This window comes from Stenella coeruleoalba, assembly GCF_951394435.1.
Source record: "Stenella coeruleoalba genome assembly, chromosome: 1".
Classification (NCBI taxonomy): Eukaryota; Metazoa; Chordata; class Mammalia; order Artiodactyla; family Delphinidae; genus Stenella; species Stenella coeruleoalba.
This window is the reverse complement of record NC_137169.1, coordinates 67365055-67389900: the sequence shown is the minus strand read 5'-3', so window position 1 is coordinate 67389900 and position 24846 is coordinate 67365055. Positions and strand designations below refer to the sequence as shown.

The 24846-nt window shown below is 43.2% G+C and overlaps 1 protein-coding gene across 3 annotated transcripts in view; it reads right to left on the bottom strand.

The window, feature by feature from the left end:
• Positions 1-1882: 1882 nt before the first annotated feature.
• Positions 1883-24846, bottom strand: part of AK5 (adenylate kinase 5) — a 237174-nt gene continuing 214210 nt past the window's right edge. For 2 of the 3 annotated variants that reach the window (XM_079923256.1, XM_079923257.1), the window contains exons 13-14: positions 16812-17000; positions 1883-2299 (exon numbers count right to left, since the gene is read on the bottom strand). In XM_079923256.1, coding sequence (XP_079779382.1) covers positions 2231-2299; positions 16812-17000 — 258 coding nt within the window. In that variant the 3' untranslated portion in view covers positions 1883-2230. Of the gene's footprint in view, positions 2300-16807; positions 17001-24846 lie in introns of all 3 variants that reach the window. The other variant, XM_079923258.1, reaches the window with a different exon arrangement.

Here is a 24846-nt window from a genome sequence, read left to right as displayed (position 1 = left end):
GAGAGCTTAGCTTGTTCAGGCAACGTGAAGAGGGCCAGTGTAGCTTGAACCAAATGAGCAAGAGGAGAGTGGTAGTTGTTGAGGTGAGAGAGGGCAGAGGGCCAGATCAGGTGAGGCCCTGAATGTAGATCATTGTAAAGGAGTTTGGACTGTGTTCTGATGTCTTCTACATACAGACAAGGTCTTCTTCCGAGGGGCAGAGACCTCTAAGGTCCTTTCCTGCTTTAGTGACTTCAGTGATGTCATATCAAGCCATTCAAGTCAGTCGACCTGTTTTAACAGTTCTGTAGAAGACTTGCTTTGCACCTCTAGATACTCTTCTTCCGGGCAAAGCCATTTACCCCTGCTGATCTTTTTCAAGAGGGTGGCCAACTGCAGCCATAAAAGCCATGGCTGGGCTTGTCTGCTGCCCTGCTGTCTATCAAAGCTGTGGTGGGCATGGGCTGTTGACCAATATGTGGTATGTGTTTAAAGAATGTTAATTCCTACAAAGAGTCACTTTGTGTTTTCTGGCACAACTGATGATTTTCATCCTGTAACTCTCTTTTTCTAATTTACTCAAATACTCCTTGTCTTCCCCTGTAGAGAGTGTTACAACTCGGGGTAGTAATGAAGTATTTGACAACCGTGTGAGTTGTAGGAACATGCCCCTTTTTGTTAATAGAGGCGTAATTGTAACCAAAGAAATTTAATTTCTTCTTTAGCAAACACTGACATTTCTGTTTAAGAATGACTGCTAGAGTAAAAGGAAATACCATGTATCATGAATTACACTGGAAGTTCTTTCTGTAATAGCTCAAAACTGGCCTATGGCCAAAATTAAAACCATATGAGCATATCATAAATCTCAACTCTTACTGTGTTTGCTTCTAATTCTGTTTGGAATAAGGCTTCAAGTGCTTTCCAGAATGATGTGAGTTACAAATAAATAGAAAAAAGTTATCCTGTGTTCCATTTACTTTATTTATACATATCCATTTCAAGAAAAAAAAAGATTTTAAAAATACAGTTCTGTCCCAGAAATGGATCCTTATCTGCACAACCATTGAAGAAAAAAAAAAATCATGCAAACGGAAACTGTGGTCTTTTCTAGTGACTGAATGGAAGATGCAGTTATTCCAGTAGAATATATAAGAAACTCTTATTTGGCAACTGATAGCACAAAAGAGAAACCAAACTTCACCAGTTTGGTTTGAGGAAACACAGTTTTACATACGGATAAAAGGTTTGCAAACCCCTGGAAAAGGCCTGTATGGAACAAATACAGCACTGGTATCTGTTAAACATGGTGTACTGACATGCCCTTTCCACCCACGTCAGTTTTGTTACTATATTTCTTACTTGCTTGGTAACTAGATAATCATTTAAAACCAAAGCCATAAGTTGACATTAGTCCAGTGAATGTGATACCAAACCACCGCATGCTTTTAAATTCTGTTTGGTCATTGGTTTTAACGTATAATTCCCCAAATGCACCACCAGGTATAGAAGAGACTAGGTTATTAGATAATTTATCCAATTTGTTCACTTAGCCAATACGACACTATTCCAAGTAGCCAGTATCATAGAAATGAATAGAGAAATGTTACCGGTGACTAGTCTAGATTTTGCTATCTTGGAAAAGCTATACAATTTCACATACAAAAAAGCTCTTATCACATTTTTTCAAATTTAATCAAATTTCTTATGAACAATTTGTGTTGTCTCGTCAACCCAATCTCTTCAGCTCTGAGCTGGATGAGTCTTGAGGAAACGTCCAGAGGAAGAGGCTCAGGCCTGCCCCCCATCTTAAGGGCCTTAATCAGGTAACAAGAGACAGATCTTCAGAAGAGGAAGGAAGATGTGACAGGGCGTTAGGGATGCTAACTCCTCCCTATCTGCAGAGAGTAGAACCGAATGATCAGACCCTAGTAAGTCCTGAAGGCACAACTGACACAGATGGGCACTGCACTGCTGTTCATGTACTAATTTAGCTCAGAGGTGATAGAAAAGTGTGCTGCTGTGAGTGCAGACAGCTGTCTGACTTAGGAGGAAAAGGTTGGATAATACCAAATACACCATGCATGATTTCCAGACACCTCTCAGGTCAAGCTGGGAAGCAGACAGCAATGTCAGGATTTGGGGGCGGGGGGCATACAAAAGGTTTAAATGGAAACATACAGTGTTAAGGGATGAACTTATAATATTTTTCTCTGTCTCCACTCTCCTTAACATACATGCATTTTTGCCTTCAGAAAATAGAGTCAATAGCTGTGCAGAGTTGAAGAAAAACTTCCTCTGGCGTCCCCTCTGCATTTATCTGTGTTAAAAAGGAAAGAAAGAGAAAGTTAGTCTTAAGAAATGTTTTTAAATAAGGCCACTTTTAGTAATAAAAAAGATTACCTGCTTATAAGTTGCTGTGCAAAAATTTAAAACACAGGACTCCAAAATCACAGAGAAAAGAGTAGTTGTTTAAAAACTAGGTGCCTAATTAAAAAAACAAGACACGACTACACACCTATTAGAATGGGCAAAATCTAAAACACGTCATCAAATACTGGTGAGGATGTGAAGCAACAGGAACTCTCATTCTTTGCTGATGGGAATGCGGAAGGGTACAGTCACTTGGGGAAAGAGTTTGGCGGTTTCTTACAAATTAAACACGCTTAGCATATGATCCGGCAGCCTGTGCTCTGGTACTTACCCAAAGGAGTAGAACACGTATGTCCGCACAAAATCCTGCACACACGTTTATAGGAGCTTTATTCATGATTGCCAAAACTTGGAAGCAACCGAGATGTCCTTAGGTGAGTGGATAAATAAACTGTGGTACATCCAAACAATGGGATATTATTTAGTGCTCAAAAGAAATGAGCTCTCAAGCCATGAAAAGACTTGGAGGAAACTTAAATGCATATTACTAAATGAAAGAAGCCAATCTTAAAAGGCTGCGTACAATATGATATAATGGAAAAATGGCAAAACTGTGGAGACAGTAGAAAACGTCGAGAGCTGGGGGGGAGAGAGGAATGAGTAGGTGGAACGCAGGATTTTTATTGTAGTGAAACTATTCTGTGTGATATTATAATGGTGGATACATGTCGCTATACATTTGTCAAAACCCATAGAACGTGCAACGCCAAGAGTGAACCCTAATGTAAACTATGGACTTTGAGTGGTAATGATGTGTTGATGTAGGTTCATCAGTTATAACGAATGTGCTACTCCTGTGTGGGATATTTTTGTTCTGGGGGGTTTTTTTTGGCCACACCGTGCGGCTTACAGGATCTCTGTTCCCCGACCACGGATTGAACCCAGGCCCCCTGCAGTGAGAGCTCGGAATCCTAACCGCTAGGCCACCGGGGAACTCCGTGTGGAATGTTGATAGTGGGAGAGGTTGAGTGTGTTTTGGGACACGGGGAATATGAGAACTCTACTTTGTGCTCAATTTTGCTGTGAACCTACAGCCCGTCTAACAACAACAGCAAGAGCTAGGTGCTTATTGAGGTAGATAAAGTATTGTTAAAGGTCACGGAAAGGCTTTGAGTTAGTTAAAATGAGACCTTATGAGTGTTCTGGAGTGTTTGGAGCAGGGTAGGAATAGGGCAGAGGTTGGGGGATGAGAAGGACGGGTGTGGAAAAGAAAGCAAAAGTTGAGACCTCAACTTGCAGGTGTGCTAAGTGCTAAGGGCAGAGCCCTCTTGGAGATTGTTGATACGCCAGGGCAAGGAGCCAACAACAGAGGAAGTAGGAGGGAGCTGATTTCCTGGGCATGAAGGCACTACCACCCGCTCCTCTCAAAATTTCCTAATATTGTGCCAACCACTGAGATTTGTCCCACCACACATGTAGCATCCATAGAGAGTAGAGGCCTGGTGATGCGAATGAGACTCATGGAGGGGGCGGGGTTGTGAGCTTGCTAAAATGCAGCTTTTTCATACTTCATCTCCAGAGGTTCTCATTTGGTGAGTTTCGGCTGGGCCTTCTAATCCGCGAATTTAATCAAGTTCTACAAATGATTTTGATGTGGATCATCTCGGACCACACTCTGAGAAACTCTAGATGATTGCTTCAGTTCCTGTCTACCTTCTTTGTGCAGACGAGTTTTGATTTCACAACCCTTGGGATTCCAGAGGTAGAATGAATGCTCAAAAGGAAAAAAAAGTACACATTTAGGGACTTCCCTGGTGGTCCAGTGGGTAAGACTCCACGCTCCCAATGCAAGGGGGCCCGGGTTCAATCCCGGGTCAGGGAACTAGATCCCACATGCCACAACTAAGAGTTCGCATGCCACAACAAAGATCCCGTGTGCAACTAAGACCCGGCACAGCCAGATAAAAAAAAAAAAAGTAAATGTTTAAATATCCTAGAAAATAGATAATAACGATGTTTGCAGAAGCATTGTTTGTAGTAGTCCCAAACCGGAAAAAGTGCAAATGTCCATCAGCAGTAGATGGATAAATAAATTGTGGCATAGTCATATAATGGAATACTATAGTAATGGAAAAAACAAACAAACTACAGCTACATCCAGCAACATGGATTAATCTCACAAGGTTGAGGGAAAGAAGTTGAAAAAATATGCATTCAGTACGATTCAATTTATATGAAGTTCAAAAATGAGCAAAGCTAAATTATATCGATTAGGGATCCATACACAGATGATAAAACCACAGTGAACCAGGGAAATAATTATCATAAAAGTCAGGATGGTGGTTACTTCCTGGGGAGAAGAAGGGAGATTTGACTGGGAGGGAGAGACATGTGGCAGAGCTTCTGTGACTGTCTGCTGTTTCTTGACCTGCATGGTGACTACACGGTGTTCATTTTATAATTCTTCAAATTTTACATGTAACTTTTACACATTCCTGTATGTATGCTGTATCTCACAAGGAAAAAATAAAACTTAAAAACATTTTTTCAGCTTCTACCCCTCTTCCCCATAAACGTGTCATACTTGATCCTTACAGGAGGGTTAAAGAGCAACCCGCAGTTGGTTTGTCTCCCTGGCTGGCGGCTCTCCATCTGGGGGGCAGGGACGTTGCTACGTTTTCTGTCCCTCATAGCACCTTGCTTGTTGCTTTACCTCTTCTTCTTTTCCCTTTCAACCAACAAACATCTTCTGGGTGCCAACAATATATTACATGCTGGAGAAACCACGGTGAAATGGACATAATGGTCCTGCTCTCAAGGAGCTCACAGCTCAAGGGTAAAGACAAACAACAGGAGTTCACGCTGTTGTCAGGTAAGCACAGGAGCTCTGGATAAAGGGATACTTTACACCATCTTGGGAGGGCAGGAAGCTTCCTGAGGAAAGTTGTCGTCGTCATCATCATTTAAAATAATACACTTTACTACTAATGAAGCATAAGTGCTATTTTTTTTCACTTCCACCCTTGCTTTACTTTCTCGCTTCCTTTTCTCCCCTCCCTCCTGCCCTCTCTTAATCCCGTCCATCCCTCCATCCCTGCTTTGCTCACTCCCTCACTCCCTACTGGGCTCCCTCCATCTATCACACCGTCCCTTTTCTGCTCCTCTCTCATTCCCTCTCCTCTCACTTGCTCCCTTCTTCCAACCCCTGCTCCATCCTCCCCTCCTCCCTAGCACAAGTGCTTTTAAGCAAACAGGTAATTCTAACAATGATCTTAGGCGACAGGTATTGTTATCCCCATTTCACAGATGATGAAACTCAGGTCCTGAAAGATGAATTAAATTGCCCAAGGTCATACAGCTAAGCAAGTGTCAGACACCTGTTTCAAACCCAGGTCTCTGACTCCAAAGTCCTTGTACTTGTTGACTGCATCCTTGTATATTACATCCACCAGTTCAAAATAGCTGGATGGTTGAACTTAGTGGGAGTAGCAAGGAGTGAAGCTGGAATAATAAAAAGAGGTTGACTATAAAGAGGCTAATAGACTATTATATAAGAATAATGAGGAGTCGGGTAATGGTTTTTAAGGAATAGGTTGACATAATCAAACAGAAACATTTGTTTCCTCAGAGATTGGCTCTAGATAGGTATCTAGAAAGTATCCTCTAGATATCCAGTGATCCCACTCCTGGGCATATATTTGGAGAAAACTATAATTCGAAAAGACACATGCACCCCAATGTTCACAGCAGCATTATTTACAATAGTCAAGACATGGAAGCAACCTAAGTGTCCATTGACAGATGAATGGATAAAGAAGATGTGGTACATATATACAATGGAATATTACTCAACCATTAAAGAAGAGTGAAATAATGCCATTCGCAGCAACATGGAGGGACCTAGAGATTATCATACTAAGTGAAGTAAGTCAGACAGAGAAAGACAAATATCATATGATATCGCTTATATGTGGAATCTAAAAAAAAATGATGCAAATGAACTTATTTACAAAGCAGAAATAGACTCATAGACATAGAAAATAAATTTATGGCTACCAAAGGGGAAAGGCACAGGGGAGGGATAAATTAGGAGTTTGGGATTAAAATATACACACTGCCTTATGTAAAGTAGATAACCAGGGACTTCACTGGTGGTCCAGTGGTTAAGAATCCATCTTGCAATGCAGGGTTGCAATGCAGGGGACCCTGGTTCGATCCCGGGTCAGGGAACTAAGATCCCACATGCCGTGGGGCAACTAAGCCCTCATGCTGCAACTACTGAGCCCAGGTGTCATAACTAGAGAGCCTGTATGCCACAACTAGAGAGAAGCCCACGCACCACAATGAAGAGCCCGCATGCTGCAACGAAAGATCCCGTGTGCCGCAACTAAGACCCAAAGCAGCCGATAAATAAATAAATATTTTTAAAAATTAAAAAAATAAAAGAGATAACCAACAAGGACCTACTGTATAGCACAGGGAACTATACTCAATATCTTGTAATAACCTATAATGGAAAAGAATCTAAAAGATGAATATAAATATATATGTATAACAATCACTTTGCTGTACACCTGAAACTAACACAACATCGTAAATCAACTGTATTTCAATTAAAAAAAAAAAGTACCCTCACTTTACCATTCCTTCTTCACTTTCCTCACAGAAACAGGCTATTGTAGGAGCAGAAACACACTCTTGGAGCCCATTTTCTGACCCACTATCTGGACTTTATAGAAAGATATGGATTCTCTCTTGTAAAAGCCGGGCAACTTGGTTTCAGAAACAAGGGCTAATGAGCACAAGCATCTGAAGGGCGACACTTGATACTTTCTGACGTCTGAGACTGGGAGGCAGAAGGCTTTGCAGCAGGATCTTGTCAATCAGGCCAAGGCTGATGTTTGGGGGAAGCTGCAAGCTGGGTTGAGGGAGTGAGTCATGCCCTGGAGCTTTAGCTGAGCCATCTCCCGCTTCTATTTCCATCCAAAACCTCCCTCTTCATTTTGCTTTGTGGCTTAAATCCAGGCCTTTATTTATTTAATTAAATAAAAGAAAGCTGCTCATTGCCGTCCAGAGTCACGTGCTGTGGTGTGTGCCTCTGTGGAGCCTAAGGACGTGAGGAGATTTCAAGACAGAATCAAATAATGAGACTTTCTAGATGCAAAAAGCAGCCTTTGACTTGGGTGAGTGGGAAATATATGAAGTTAATCTGAGACCCTCATTAGGCCCAAGAAGCAGAATTCTGAGAAGAAAAATTGCGAGGCAATGAGATAACATCTTTTTTCTTATAGAAGCTCTGTGTGTGTGTGGCGGGGGGGGGAGGTATAGACTGGATTTTTATGGAGCAAAGGAGAGCCCAACTGAACTGAGTGGGATCAAAGCCCTCTGTCTACTCTCCAGATTTCTCCTTCAGTTCTTCAGAGATGACCTGATCATTTCCTGAAGCTCATCTAATTCCCACATGGGGAATATTTTAAGAGAACAACAAGTGGTTTTTATATTTTCATATCTAACTGTGGAACTCATAGGAAATGGAAAAGAACCAACTTCCTAAGTGCTTTCTAAGCTATAGGAACTATTCTTAGTGCTTACAACTTGAGTAAATTTAAATGAGCTCACAAGGTGCTAGTGTTTAGTCCTTGATGAACAGATAAGAATCCTGTATAATTAGCAAACTGATTGTACAGTGTGAAGAGAACTTCCTCAGCAATTGTGCAAACTCGAAAATAAGGTGTCCTCCCACATACGGTAAGTTTTCACCCCATAATCAATGTGATAATATTAATTTACAGCAACCCTTTTTTCCCATGAAGAGTAAAAGTAAGCTTCATGATCTTTTCCCAAAGGATCTCCAATTCTGAATCAGCAGAGTCAGAATGTATGAGGTTTTCATATATTTAATTTGATTGAAAACCAGGTGAGTGGATTTGCTTCTGACTTGAAGAATTTATCACTTTTGGTCTGAGACTTGATATAAAATCCTGCAGTAAGTGATACCCTGATCAATATACAAAAGATTTTTTTAAATAAATAAACTAAAGGCAAGTGAACAGGAAATATGATTAAATTTCTGAGGTTTCACCTGACTTCTGGAAGGAAAAGTAGAGCAGTCAGAGATAGTATTTCTGCCCAGCCATCAGCAGAACAGATTGCAAATTAGGAAAGTAGTTACACCACCTTGGGAATTGCACGTTTTGTCTACTCTTTAGTTCCTTGAATTTATGAACCGTAAAACAGTTGGCTGGGGCATATACCCTGAGAAAACCATAATTCAAAAAGAGTCATGTTGGGCTTCCCTGGTGGCGCAGTGGTTGGGAGTCCGCCTGCCGATGCAGGGGACACAGTTTCGTGCCCCGGTCCGGGAAGATCCCGCATGCCGCAGAGCAGCTGGACCCGTGAGCCATGGTCGCTGAGCCTGAGTGTCCGGAGCCTGTGCTCCGCAACGGGAGAGGCCACAACAATGAGAGGCCACAACAATGAGAGCGTGGTGCCCAGCCATGGCCAAGCCCTTCACATGCAGCACTTGTGCACGTCTCTGGACAATCATTAGATGCGCTTTTCCAAAGTCGGGGTCATGGAAAAGGCTGCCCCTGGGGAGTTGTCCATTTCAGAGATCTGGTCAGGCCACACATTACTCCTCACTCTCAAGGCCTTAGAAAGAAGGAGGACTATGTATACCTTTACTTTAGAGAGCTTTAAGGACAAGCTTTAGCAAAAATACAAGGATGATTCATAATCTGCACATTAATGATGGTTCTATACACAGGACTTCCCAAAGTACCAGCAGTTTGTCCATTTAAAATGTTACCTGCTACTCCCTTTCCTTCTTTCTCTTCCTCTCAATTCTGTCTGTAGTTTAAATTTGACTAACATCTTCTCACAGACATGAAAAAACAAAAAAACAAAAAACGGTCCTTTCTTAAAGTGACTTTTCTAAAACAGATCTGATCAGCCATGTCCCTGCTTGAAATTAGTGGTTCCCTTCATTACTTGCAGTACTTAGTTCAAACTTTCTAGAAGAGGCTAGAACTATCCAGGACACAGTAAACACTAGCCACAGGTGGCTACTGAACACTTGAAATGTGGCTAGTATAAATGAGGAATTAAGTTTTTGATATTCTATAATTAAAGTGAATCTAACTTTTAAAACTAATATTTGACTCAATTATTGGAACATTAAAAAATATATTTGGGGCTTCCCTGGTGGCGCAGTGGTTGAGAGTCCGCCTGCCGATGCAGAGGACACGGGTTCGTTCCCCGGTCCGGGAAGATCCCACATGCCGCGGAGCAGCTGGACCCGTGAGCCATGGCCGCTGAGCCTGCGCGTCCGGAGCCTGTGCTCCGCAACGGGAGAGGCCACAACAGTGAGAGGCCCACATACCACCACCAAAAAAAAAAAAAAAAAAAAAAAAAAATATATATATATATATATATATATATATATATATATTTGAACAAGTTGGGTATGTGAAATCTACCTTTTCAACTGGAAATTTTATGAGATACAAATACCATTCTAGTATTTCTGATGAAAATTTAGAATCTGAATTGAGATATGCTTAAATACCAGATTTTGAAGACATAGATTGAAAAAAGAATATAAAACCATCTCATTAATGATTTTTTATATTGATTACATGTTAAAATGATAACATTTAGGCTATATTAGGTTAAATAAAATATATTGTTAAATTAATCTCACTTGTTTCTTTTTACCTTTTTTTGGTTAATGCGACTGCTAGGAAATTGTAAATTACCTATTTGGCCCAGATTATATCTCTGGTGGACAATGCTGATCTAGAATATTTATTGTATGAAGGAGGAATGAAGCCTCTAGTTTGCTTTTTAGTCAAGTCTTCGCATGATCCAACAGTTCCACTTCTGGGTATTTACCCGAAGAAAACAAAAACACTAATTTGAAAACATATGCATCATTATTCACGATAGCCAAGATTCGGAAGCAACCTTAACGTCCACCAGTAGATGAATGGATAAAGAAGATGTGGTACATAAACAATGGAATACTACTCAGCCATAAAAAGAATGAACTCTTGCCATCTGTGACAACATAGATGGATCTAGAGGATATTATGCTAAGTGAAATAAGTCAAGACAGAGAAAGACAAATACCGCATGATCTCATTTATATGTGGAATCTAAGAAACAAAACAAGCAAACAAAACAAAATAAAAACAGACTCATAGACACAGAGAGAAAATGGGTGGTTGTCAGAAGGGAGGGGAAGGGGGTTTCGGGAGGTTGGCCCAAATTGGTGAAGGAGATTAAGAGGTACACACTTCCAGTTATAAAATAGATAAGTCATGGGGATGTGATATACAGCCTAAGGAATATGGTCAACAATACTGTAGTAACTTGGTAAGGGGACAGATGGTCACTAGATTCATTATGGTGATCATTTTGTAATGTATTTGAATTTCAAATCACTATGTTGTACACCTGAAACTAACGTTATATTGTGGCTACTAGAAAATTTAAAATTACACATACGGCTCACATTTAATTTCCATTGGATGGCACTGGGGTAGAAGGAAGAGAGTTACGTGTTCTTGAGAAAAAGAAGGAACAGCGGTACATAAAAAATACAGCAAACGTTCCTGAGTTAAAAAAAACTGTCATGCCATTGAAAATCAGTGAAAAGCAGACCTATATCTGGACTCCAGTTTTAAATTACACGGAAAAACATTAAAATTTTTTCTTTAAAGACGCTAGTTGAAAAAAGTTTACTTCCAAATTTGTTTTTGCCTTTTTTCCAGCACACTAAATGCTTCAAAACAATGGGGCAACGTTTACTGACTTGCCATAGAGAAATACTGTGACCTAAATTTTATATACAGTGAAACGGTTATTTGTGTAACAAACCACCATAGTGACATTCTCAGGTATTCGTGGAGAGATTGAACGAAAAATTAGGTCAAGAGTTATTTTAGCCAACTGAAAGAAGAATTTGAGTACAGAGCATTCAAGGTATAAAAGTAATCTGAGTTTTTCCTTGCCTTGTGCTAAGCTCCTATCTTAGGAATGCACTTGGCTAAGGGCTATCAAGTGGATTTTGCATCCAAGGGGTAAAATTTGATTCGATGCTGCCTTCTGCTTCCACTCCTTTCATGGAAGTTGCAGCAACTACATTTCTCATTCTTGATCCCTCAGTTCACAGGAAGTCTCCTGCCAGGTTGGATGACTACCCAGAACAATAAATGGGTACAGCCGTATTTTGGGACTTACTAAAAATGACTAAGCTATTTATGAAGTTGGGACACTGCAGCAGAACTGTTGAACGAATAACTTATTTTCTCCTTTACAAAAGCCAAGTTGCCAAGGAACTGGATTTTCTGCATCTGTTGAATGCATGTTTAATGAGTCATTGGCCTCTCTTTTTATGTTTTAAATTGATTAAGACTAATAAATAACCCAGGGATGGATATCATCTGTTAACAGGACCACTTCCTCTATGGCCTGGGGGTATTTCTGGGCTTATGATGCCATGAGCAAAAAGTATATTAAAAAATCAAGAGGGCCTCGCTAGTGGTGCAGTGGTTGAGAATCCACCTGCCAATGCAGGGGACACAGGTTCGAGCCCTGGTTCAGGAAGATCCCACATGCCGTGGAGCAACTAAGCCTGTGCACCACAACTACTGAGCCTACGCTCTAGAGCCCACGAACCACAACTATGAGCCCCTGTGCCACAACTACTGAAGCCCGCGCGCTTAGAGCCCATGCTCTGCAACAAGAGAAGCCACCGCCATGAGAAGCCCACGCACCACAACGAAGAGTAGCCCCTGCTCACTGCAACTAAGGAAAGCCACGCACAGCTTGCACAGCAACAAAGAAACAAAGCAGCCGAAAATAAATAAATAAAATAAATAAATTTATTTTTAAAAAATGAAGAAACACAAATGTAAGAAAATATATCAAAATGTTCATTAATTGTTATCTTTGGGTTGAAGATTTCTGGATAATTTTTATCTTTATGCTCTTAAATTTTCTAGTTTCTTTTTTTTAAGTAGTTGTTACTTTTATCCTTAGCAAAAGGAGAGGTTTTAAATATCAATTTATACACTTCTGTACATGCCACTTGAGGAAGCTATTTCTGGAATTTCTCCCAGTTCACAAGATCTTCTCTTCTGGAAATTCCTTGTTCTCCCCTCAGTTTTTAGGGAAGAGTCCCAGGCAACCATGCAACCATGTTTTTATTAGTCAGGTCTTCATTCAAATGCTACCTCCTTAGAGACTTTCCAAGCACCTGTCTAAAGTCCCCACGCCTAACAAGTCACTCTGTTTTGTCTTATTCATAGAGCTAATCCTATTAGCAATTATTTTATTTTCTTGTCTACTGCTCTTCTCTTTTCAGTGAGGGACTTTGTCTTGTTTATTGCTGTGTCTCCACACGTGCTATGCGCTCAATAGAACAGCCACAACAAGTGAAAAAAAGCCCCACGTGACCCCGCCTGCCTGGCCATAGCTGATAGGACCAGGGACTGGAGCAAAACAAGGCCAATCAGAATACTTCTCTCTGGAATTTGGAGCTGTTGTGGTAACATGAACATGGAAGCTGCACATTTGCCATATTCTAGCTTCTGGGCCAGAGAAAGAGAAAAATCAAGATGAGAGAGAGAAGGAGGGAAAGACAGGTGTGAAGAGCATAGGGAAGACTGGTCCCACGGGCTTCCTGGACCTGCTGCATTTCAGCCTCGGTTCACATAACCTTACAAGTAAGCTCCGTGTTTCAGGTCAGGCCGGCTAGGGTTGGTGCCTCTTACCTACAACCTCATGAATATACCTGTGGTCACCATCATGCTTTAAAAATTCATAGCCAAAATATTTGAAGGAAATAATCCAGAATGTTTGCCTCTGAGTGATGGGACTACCTAGTTTTCTATATTTTCTAAAACAAGTCTGTGTTACTTTTATGATTACAAATATATGTTTTATGTTTTTTGTTTTTTTTCCCTGAGAAGCATGGAGTGACAGACCTAGGGTATTCCAGGAGATCCCATTCTGTCCATCCATTTTATTCTGCTGAGAGGTTTAGCTGTGAAATGACTCACCAAGTTCCCAAAGCTCATTCACACCACTGTGGCTTGGGTTTTCTTATACCCAGGCCAGTATTCTCTCTACCAGGCAACCTCTGGACAATTATTGTGCTGTTCACTTCAAAATGCTACATTTCAATTATTTCTTCAATAATAAATTCTCTCCCTCAAGGTGAAAAAAGCTTTCTCTTACAGGTCAACTCTAGTGAGTTGTGTGTGACTACCTGTATTGCTGTGTTGAGAGTTTCTGAGGCATCCAGACTGGGTAGGAAGGTAAGTACCACAGCTGACGAATGATGTCTGCCCTGAGTGCAAGGAGGAATGGAGTGACATGGATGAAAGTTCTAATTCTTTCTTAGACGCAGCGCAAAGCTGGCGTTGTGAGAGAGGAAAACGGAAGGTCAGGGGATCCATTTGGATCACATATACTTCTATCCCTTGGTTTATGTTACAAGAATTTCTAACTTTATTGTATGATGATGGCATAACAAAGACAAAGAGTAAGGCAGTGGCTATATAAGTTTTGCTTTGCTTTTTTATTACATTTGTTTGAAATTTCATTGCACTTTTCTAGCTAGTTGGAGGCCAAAAGGGCTGATTATCATTAGGCAGTAAATGTGTCAGGGGATGGATCGACCGTAAGCATAACTGGGCAACACAGGTCTGAGGGAAGTGCTTTTGGAGGGTCCTGTGTTTCTGGGCTGGACCACTGGGCAGCTCTAATTCCTAAAGAAATCTCACTAGCTACTGATCCATCTCACTTGCATCTTGAAGTGCATTCACCACCCCCATCTAGTTTAAGAAAATTTCTTGGGCTTCCCTGGTGGCGCAGTGGTTGAGAGTCCGCCTGCCGATGCCGGGGACACAGGTTTGTGCCCCGGTCCGGGAAGATCCCACATGCCACGGAGCAGCTGGGCCGGTGAGCCATGGCCGCTGAGCCTGCGCATCCGGAGCCTGTGCTCCGCAGCGGGAGAGGCCACAACAGTGAGAGGCCAGCGTACCGCAAAAAAAAAAAAAAAAAAAAAAAATTTGCCAAGTGGATCATACATGTGACCTCACCACAGACCCAACAGCCAGCATCTCCAAAATGGGGGGTGGGGTGGAGCTGCAGAGATGAGCCGCGTGGGACGGGAAACTCCCTTTCCCATTAACTTAGATATTAATTTCTAAGGAGGAGTCCAGAAATCAGCTTTATCTGAGAACTTGCTTACCCTCGCATGCACGTGCCAGTCATTTGTGAGTGTGTAGAATTCAGGTTGGAATAATGCAGTATAGAGGTAAAAGGGCTTTTCTGACTCTGAATTACTTAGGGACTTTTCTCACCTCTGCAAATCTTGAAAGTGGAAGGTAATTTCCATGTGTGTTCTAGGCGGCACGAAGGGTGGAAATCACCAATCCTGGAAAGGCCTCTGCCACCTGAATTCTGAATTCTTAAGACCCTGCTCTTACATAGTGCACTTTTTGTTTGCTTGTTTCTAAACATCTGGGTCTTTGTTTTATGTAGCAACCGGAGGTTACATGAAGTACAGCAAATAGGATTCGTCTTGCTCATCAAGTCCTAGCAGTTGGAAGTAGCTGCCTGGCGCGCTGTGCTAACAACATCATGAGGCCACGTCTGGGTCTTGAGGAAAGCACCACGATGCCGTAGCAGTGCCTGCTGTGGGTGCAGAAGGCGGGGATGATCGCTCTCATGTCACATACATGACACCTCTGAGTTAAATCATGGGGCACCTTTCAGATTCGACACAGGGCTAAGTTCGTAGGAGTCTGGAAAATGGACCATTAACAGGCTCAGAAGATAAGAATTCATTATCAGTGGTTTTCCCCAAGGAATGGATCATGTAGCTGTCTCCAAGACAAGTTTGTTATTGATTGACTCATGTCTCCTTGTAACTTCCTGGGAAAAGCAGACAGTAGCTGTTCACTCTCTCTCCTCTGCATTGGGTCCTCAGGGTTTGGTTCCTGCATACTCCCCAGCCTCCCAGTGGTCTCCTGGCCTGACCTTCTTGGGACCCATGCTCCACAAGGCTGATGGAGGGAGCTTTCTAAATGGAAGCCCTGACTATGTCTGTCCCCTTTGGTAGTTCCCATCATCATCCTCAGGATAATTATTGGCTGCTATGATAGGTTCATCTTGATCTGGTCCTTGCTTGCCTCTCCACCTCCACCTCTTGTCGCTTGTTTCCTTGGCACTATATGTCACAGCCAAGCTCCTTCTGTGTGAGGTTCTGTGTGAGGTGCTCTGCTCCCCGTACAGCACCTGCACCTCGGGCTCAGCTTAGTTCTCCTCTGGTGAGCTTCCTCAGTGCCTTCTGTCTCCCCTCAGACCAGGTTAAAGAGCCCTTGGAACTCACTCTGTGCTTGCTTTGACCCCTTATTGTGACCCCAGGCGTGTCTCTCTCCCCTACTAAACCCAAGGCTCTAGCAGGCAAGAACCGCATCTTATCACCTGCATCCAAACCACCAGGGCAGTGGATGGTCCATAGGAGGTGCTTGAGACATAGTTATTAAATGAGTGAATGAATGGGGATTGGGTAGTTTTCCCAAATTCATGAACTTAACAGGGACTTAGCATGGATTAGCGCTCATGATCATTGAGTTGACACCACCCATTTCCTCATCGTTTCACCTCATCTGCTCTCCTGGCCCCATATGCTGCTTCTCCCAATAACACTAGTCATTGCAAGAAACTGAGGCAGCCAAGGGCCAATTATGAACTAGGCAAAAATCTAGAAATGCAAAGTTGTTGAATTTTAGATCCAGACGAGACCTTCTGGATCCTCCTGTGCAGCTGAGGTCTGGGAGGCAGAACTTATGCCTCATCCATGCCTCCCTCCCTCCCTCTCCCCTCCCCCTCCCCTCCCCCTCCCTCCCTCTCCCCTCCCCCTCCCCTCCCCCTCCCTCCCTCCCCCCGTCCCTCCCTCCTTCCCTCTCTCCCTCTTTCTTGGAAATAGGACCGGTTTCCAGCAACCATAATGGCATCTATGAACATTGTATAGCCAGCTTTTCATGGTCCATATGATGACATACAAAAGTGAAGAGAGGGCTTCCCTGGTGGCGCAGTGGTTGAGAGTCCGCCTGCCGATGCAGGGAACACGGGTTCGTGCCCTTGTGCGGGAAGATCCCACATGTCACAGAGCAGCTGGGCCCGTGAGCCATGGCCGCTGAGCCTGCGCGTCTGGAGCCTGTGCTCCGCAACGGGAGAGGCCACAACAGTGAGAGGCCCGCGTAACACACACACAAAAAAAAAAAGTGAAGAGAGTAAGGGACCCATATTTTGGGCCAAATTGTGCAGCTATATGCAGTTCTAATTCCAAGATCCCTTAACCGAAATTTCCTATTTTTTTCTCTTTTTTTGAATAAAAAATGGGTGGCTGGTTCATTTTGGGGGGCTGTGAGGTGACTCACCTTACGTAGCTGTGTTTTTGTCTCATAGTAGGCGACCATAGGGATGGAGGCCCGGTAGTAGGTCTCAAGGCGCTTGGTGATAGCGGTTCTGTCGTCCGCGTGCGGGCTGCCCCCACTCCTCTGGAGAAGGCGGTTGGTCATGGTGTCTGCCGAGCAGTCCATACAGATCACCAAGCGAGGGTCTCCAATCTGGGGATGGGGAGGGGGCACAACATGCTCAGAAATTCCATTCAGCGAGGTTCTGGAAAGACCTGGGATCCCTAGTTCTTTACTTCTGCTTCCTCTCAGGGTCCCAGACCTACACTGTGGCAGAGTTGGGACAGGACATCACGGCTCCTTATTTCCATGTCAGCAGCTTTCCACAGGCTGCCTCAGAGCTGTCTCTTGTCCTCAGCTTTTAGGTCACCTCATGTAATGCAGGAATTGTATAGAATGCTACCCAATGCAGTCACAATCTGTCCTCCACACTAAGGGGAGGGGTGTGTGTGTGTTTGTGTGTGTGTGTGTGTGTGTGTGTGTGTGTGTGTGTGTGTGTGTGTGGTGTTTCCTGCTGGGAGCCCTGCCTGACCTACTGAGACAAGCTAATCACCTCTTTCTTTGTCCACCACTATATCTTACATGAGCCACCAGGAGCACAATGTGGCTGTGTCTGTACTACGTGGTGGTCAGTAGAGCATAATGGTTGAGCACACAAAGGTTCGAGTCAGGCAGCTGAGGGTCAAATCCTGGTGTGGTGACTTGTCTCCAAGATGGTCTTCATTGATTCATTACCTCCATGTACTTTAAGCTCTTCCCCCCATTGAGACATAGAGCCCATTCCTCTACCTCCTTGAATCTGAGCTGAACTGTAACTGACCAACAGAACATGGTGGAAATGATACCACATGCTTTTATTATTTATTTATTAATTTTTAACACCTTTATTGGAGTATAATTGCTTTACAATGGTGTGTGAGTTTCTGCTGTATAACAAGAGTGAATCAGTTATACATATACATATATCCCCATATCTCCTCCCTTTTGCATCTCCCGCCCACCCTCCCTCTCCCACCCCTCTAGGTGGTCACAAAGCACCAAGCTGATCTCCCTGTGATATGCGGCTGCTTCCCACTAGCTATCTATTTTATATTTGGTAGTGTATATAAGTCCATGCCACTCTCTCACTTCGTCCCAGCTTACCCTTCCCCCTCCCTGTGTCCTCAAGTCCATTCTCTAGTAGGTCTGCATATTTATTCCCATCTTGCCCCTAGGTTCTTCATGACCATTTTTTTTTTTAGATTCCAAATATATGTGTTAGCATACAGTATTTGTTTTTCTCTTTCTGACTTACTTCACTCTGTACAGTCTCTAGGTCCATCCACCTCACTACAAATAACTCAATTTCATTTCTTTTTATGGCTGAGTAATATTCCATTGTATATACGTGCCACATCTTCTTTATCCATTCATCTGTCGATGGACACTTAGGTCGCTTCCATGTCCTGGCTATTGTAAAGCCACATGCTTTTAGAAGCAAGATCATAAGAAGTTTTGCAGTTCCTGCCTGGTCAACTGCCATCTAAGATGTCCAGTGACTCTGACTGCTAGGCTGGGAGGAAGCCCAAGCTAGCCACACAGAGAGGCCATGTGGACAGAGATGCCTGACCAGACCTTGGCTGTTGTAGACATCCCAGCCCCTGCACCAGACATGTCTACTCAGCCTTACCAACTATCTGACTGCAGCTGAATAAAGGACCTCAAGCGAGAACCAGCCAGCTGAGCCCATCAACCCCCAGAACCCTATGAGAGAAAATAACAAATTGTTTCTTTAAGTTACCTGACTTCATCATTAACTAAAGGTGTCACTCAACTTCTCTGCACCCCCAACTTTCTCATTTGTTCAATGAGGATGATCACAGAATTGCTGTGAGGATTAAATACAATTAAATAAGGTAATGTAAGTAGATTGCTTGGCATATGGAAACACTTGGTAAGTATCAGTCACTATGTTATGTCCTGTATTGGGCTCTGATCTCTGTGTGTAGGCGTTAGGAATGCTCAGCTCCTGATCCCAAGTCTTGTATATAGTAGGTAACAAAGAAGTGTTTTCCCGAATGAGTGATAGTGTATGATCGGTAGTGTGTCTCTCCCTATCTCGCCATCCTTCCCTTAAAGTGTTCTTTTGCTTCTGATGTCTCTCTCTGGAGGATACCAACCTTGCCTCCACTACCAATCTCAACCCTGGATCAAAAGAAATTGTTGCTGTCTTCTGATCTTGCAATGTAAACGAAAGTTTACCGCCCCACTGTGGAAAGCGCCTGGGAGGGATGGGAACAAAGTCAGGGTAGGGGAGGACTTTAAGACAACATGCAGAGCCCTTAAGTTGTCAGTAAGTGCTGTTCAATGAGTTATCTACCCCCTCTGAAGGATGTACTTTAAGAAACAAAGTGGAAAAATTCTCCAAAATCTAGAAGAGTGAAATAAGCCTCTGGAACATGTCATCTAACTCTTCTGTCTTTATTAATGGAGAGAAAAAAAAAAAAAAAAGAGCATTTGAGCAGTAAGAAAGCTGGGTGAAAGTTTAGAAGACAATGACCCTTGTCCACCAGCAGAGGGCGAGCTTGGGAGGCAGCCTAGGGCTCAGTTACAGAGTTTGGCTCCTGGAGCAGTTTCCGGTCGGGGTTGTGTTTGGAGACTAGGCGAGTTTTCTTACTGTGGCGGTTTTCAGGGCACTTGTGAGGACACGGATGACAATTCAGGGACTCATTCAGGTACAAACAGAGATAATGTGTGTCTGAGCAGGAGCTGGCAGTAAATGAACCGAAATAAGTGCAGGACAGAGAGGGAGCTTCCACCTTGATTCTCAAAGTGTGGGCTGTGAACCAGCTGCACAGGCTTCATCTGGGAGCTTGTTAGAAATGCAGATGCTCAGGCACCATCCTCGACCTGCTGACTCTGGATTTTAAGAAGATCCCCAGGTGATTCTTCACAAAATAATACCTTGAGAAGCTGCTCTCCTGCCAAGATTGGGGTTTAACCTAACCTATTTCTCCTGGAGTCAGCACTCCCTTCCTACATAAAAAGCTGTCAAGCAGCCATTCCATTTGGAAGTGGCCTGTACCACTGATTCTTTTTTTTTTTAATTAATAGATTTTAAGTTTTAGGTTTACGGGAAAATTGAGCAGATAGTACAGAAAGTTACCATATAATTCCTCTCCCCTGGTTTCCCCTATGATGTCTTTAGGGTGGTACATTTGTTACAATTAATGAAACAATACTGAAGCATTAACTGAAGTCCATAGTTGACATTAAAGTTCATCCTTTGTGTTGTACATTCTATGGGTCTTGACAGTTGCATCATGTCATGGTCCACCATTATAGGATAATACGTAATACTTTTACCCCTCTGAAAATCTCCTGTGCTCTTCCTATCCATTCCTCCCTCTCTCTCTTCCCTAACCCTGGCAACTACTGATCATTTTTTTTTTTACTGTTTCTATAGAATTGCCTTTCCCAGAATATCATAGTGTTGAACTCATCCAGTGTGTAGCCTTTTCAGGCTGGCTTCTTTCACTTAGCAATATGCGTTTAAGTTTCTTCCATGTCCTTTCATGGCTTCAGAGGTCATTTCTTCCACTGATGCTTTTAACACCTATAAGTTTTTGAAATGTTTGAGTGAAATACCATCCAATCATTTTTCAAAACGCTTTGATATATTTCTTTAGAAAGTCCCTTGGAGTAGCTCTGCCTTTTTTCCCTGGACCATGGTTAGCCTCTAACACAGCGGTCCCCAACCTTTTTGGCACCAGGGATGCATTCGTGGAAGACAATTTTTCCACAGACACGTGGGGCGGAGGGAGGGGAATGGTTTAGGCGGTAATAAGAGCGACGGGGAGCCATGGGGGGCGATGGGGAGAGGCAGATGAAGCTTCGCTCGCTCACCCGCCACTCACCTCCTGCTGCGTGGCCCGGTTCCTAAGAGGTTGAGGACCCATACCAGTCTGCGTCCTGGGGGCTGGGGACCCCTGCTCTAACATCCCGTGGAGGGGAGAACAGAGAACTCTGTCCTTGTCTGGATGAGTCACAGAGACTTGGGGACAACTCCATGTCCCCAGCACTCCCCTGCTGGCTCCCTGGAATTCTGCCACTGCAGTGCTGGGCTCTTCATGGCCTTTGGGTATTCAGGGGACCCTTATTAGAGCACAAGTGCCCTTGGGAGGGCATTGAGATATGTAAGAACATTTCAGCAGCGGGCGCACTGTGCCATCGCTCTAACCGCTGTGGGGAGCAAATGGAGGCCCACAGAGGTTAACTTGCCCCAGATCACTGAGGACTAGTTAGTGACAGTCCTGAGCCAGCTGCATGTAACTCCAAAGCCAGAGCCTTCAGAATGGGACTCAGGCCAGATGCCTGGTGGGCCAAGAGGAGCCAGGAGAGGAGGGTGGGGTAGTAGGAAAAGAAGTGGACGGTGTCAGAGGCCATTTAGTTTTATTTTGCGGAAACTTGCTTTCGCTGCCTCTGGGAATCTGGTTGGGATCAGCAGTCACTCCAGCTGAGAGCAGCCCACCAGGATGAGGGTGTCAGCTGACTTGTGATGATGGCTTTGCCTGGAGAATTCCAGCAGGTAGAGCATTAGGAGGCATTTTCCCTGCTCTCCTCTGCCCCCACCTTAGTTTTCTTCTGATTAAGTCAGGACACGGGTTAGGCCATATTACCAGTGGGCAGGGTCCTGCCATTCAGGAACTTTCGACGGTTCAGAGTACCAGCTTTCTTGTTCTCTCTGGGCGCCTCAGTTGCCTCATTTTAAATGAGGATGACAAGAGTTTCTGCCTCATAGGACGGCTGCCGAGGATTAAATGAGTTAATACACGGCCCATTTCAAGCACTGCATAAATGTGAGATAATGTTATTTAATGTGGGCCTGGCAAGATTCATTTTCATCCCTTTGTACTTCATAAAAGCCCCTGTTGGTCAGATTTGAATTTAGAAAGAGTCAGAGGCCCCACCCGTGCTTTTAGCCTAAGTCGTACACTCCAGCATGTCTACCAGCCTCACTGCACTGGGAGGGAAGGCCCGGCTAACAACAGAGCCACAGGCCTATTTCCCATTTGCTCTCACTCCTGAGCTTTATCCCCTTGGGGAACCTCAGTAGAGGAGGGGTGATGGGGTCATTTCAGCATTGCTGAACACACAACCCTAATAATAATAATACCACCCCATCGCCACCATAACGTCTGCCCTGGTGCTGCCATTACGTAGCTCAAAAGTTCTGCAATGAACCGGAAGTTGGAAGAAGAGAGTGGAAAATCTCAAGTGGAAAATCCCAAGGTGGTCCCAAGGCTTGCCACAATTCCAAACCACTAGGACACACCAACTAGAAAGTTCCTTGGCCAGACTCATAACTTTTTTTTTTTCCTGCTAAGTGTTCATTCCAAAGAGTAGAATGCACTTATAAACAGAATCACTGATTCTATAGATGAACAGTGTTATGAGACAGTTCAGAGCAACCAGGCAGAGCGATACACTGTCATTATCCACACATCCGGGAAACTCATCTGCATAGTCAGGCTAAGGGCAGAATTCAGCTAAGAGGCTTCTGGGAGGAAAAGGCAAGAGCAAACCCGTGCATTTCACTTCTGTTAACGTGTGTTTAGCTTGGCTGCTGAAATGTTGGGTTAACACAGGAAAGCGTTTCCATTTCACACCAGGGAGTCAGGCTAAGCACACACCCTCCTTGAGATGAAAATAAACTATAATAATACCTACTGAATAGGATTGTAAAGATTAATACAATTAATACAATCCTGAATAGGACTGTAAAGATTAATACAATGACATGGGTAAAGCATCTAGTTCAGTTCCGGGCACATTTTAAGTGCTCAAAAAATAACAGCTATTATTCAGATGGTTATGTATCCTGTACGATTTTAACTGCATGAAGATAGGTACAACCAAGACCGGAAGAACAGACATCAGAGTGTTATCTCTGGGTGGTTGGTTAGTCTTTGTTTTACATTTTCCTGTATTGTCTCATACCTATATAATTCCTACTTCTATAATCAGAAAAAATATACATAATTTTGAAAAAAACCATAACAATGTATTGAACATCATACGCAGGCTTATACATATATAAGGCACATTTCAAGGATTTCAGCCACTCCTCCCAACAAGCACTGAGGTAGCAATTTTTTCTTTTTTTTAACTGAAATATAGTTGACACACAATATTAGGTTCCTTTCAGGTGTACTACGTAATGATTTAACACTCGCATACATCATGAAATGATCACCATGATGAGTCTAGTTACCATCTGTCCTCATACAAAGTTATTACGATATGACTGACCATATTCCCTATGCTGTGTGTTATATCCGTGACTTATTTACTAGACAACTGGAGGTTTGTACATCTCAATCCTCCTCACTTATTTTGCCCACTCCCCACCCCCTCCCTTCTGGCAACCACCTGTTGGTTCTCTGTATCTATGAGTCTGTTTTTGTTTGGTTGGTTTTTTAGATTCCACATATAAGTAGATCATGAGGTATTTGTCTTTCTTTGTCTGACTCATTTCACTCAGCAAAATACCCTCTAAATCCATCTATGTTGTTGCAAATGACAAGATTTCTTTTTTTTTTTTTAATGGCTGGAGGTAGCTATTTTCCACCTATATTTTATAGAAGAGGAAATTGAACTCTGTAGAATCAAATGACTCGTCTTGGACTTATAAAGCCAGGCTCTAAATACAGGCCTGTGCCACGAAGTGACTATAACCAGGGCTTCACAAATGGGGTGGGAGCTGGGGATGGTGGTTAGAAACCCCAACTCCTCCTTCATATTCCTTCTCTTTCTCTCTCTCTCTCTCTCTCTCTCTCTCTCTCTCTCTCTCTCCCCCTCTCTCTCTCTCACACACACACACACACACACAGTGACAACCTTCCCTTCCTTAGCACACTATGTTGGATACTGAAGGCACAGATCATTAATTCGATGGGGGGAAAAGTAGGCTTGGGGACAGAAGATAGGGTGGTCATAGAGAAAGCACATACAGACTTACCCCTAAGCTGTGGACATGAGTTTGCACTTGGTCTTTAGTGGTGTTGTGTATGGTAGCCAAGCAGATCCTCAAAGGACCTGCCTCTCAGAGCAATCAGCTATAGTATGCAAAAACATCAGCCTTACTAACTGAACTGGATTTTTTTCAGCCATAGATGGTCCCAAGCATCAGACACACATCAGTCTCTGTGATACAGAAGGGCTGGTGAGACATCTATGGGCTGGAAAACCACCCATAGGCCTGAATGGGCTTCAAACAGAGTCGCAGGCCTGACAGGTACACAAAAAACACTCACTGTGCTTTCAGCCAGGCTTATTACTCTGAATCTCTGGGGAAAATCATACATCTGTATTTGTCTTTGCCAAATTTCAAGTGAAATGCTTGCCTGTAATTTGGATGGGGCTGTACAAATGATTGAGTCCCTTCAGGGCATAAATGAATCAACAGCGGCTCGTTCCGTGTTTGTAGCATCTTTGTTGTTCTGGTCAGGTTTAAAGCAGTGCTTGTTTTGGAGGGCTGGATGTGTTCTCTTGCACACAAGCCAAACTGATATTAGAATCTTCTAAATTGTTGTACCCAGGGACAAATCAAGATCACGCTTGATCTTTGCAAACTCCTTCCAGCAGAATGCAAAAGAGTGTCTTCGTAGACATCTCACTTGAAGGTCGCCGGTTCATAAATGAAAGGGGCACTTGCATATTTTTGGAAGTGCGTCATGAATTTTAGCATAGGTTGAAACTATCCAGTCATCATGTTGATGACTCTTTCTCACTCCAAAGTTCTAGTTAAGCCTCTTATCTGACACTTTCTAAAACCTGTCTGAATGGGACCCACAGCGGGGAAGGAAGTTTTGCTTTACTTTAGGAAGATCGTATGGATGATTTGAATTCATATTTACCCAAAGGCCAGGGATAGACTGGTTGGCCATCTAGAGTCCTGAACTCACCCATCCTGGGTTATAAGCAAAGGAGAAAGGCATGACGGAGCAGGAATTTATGG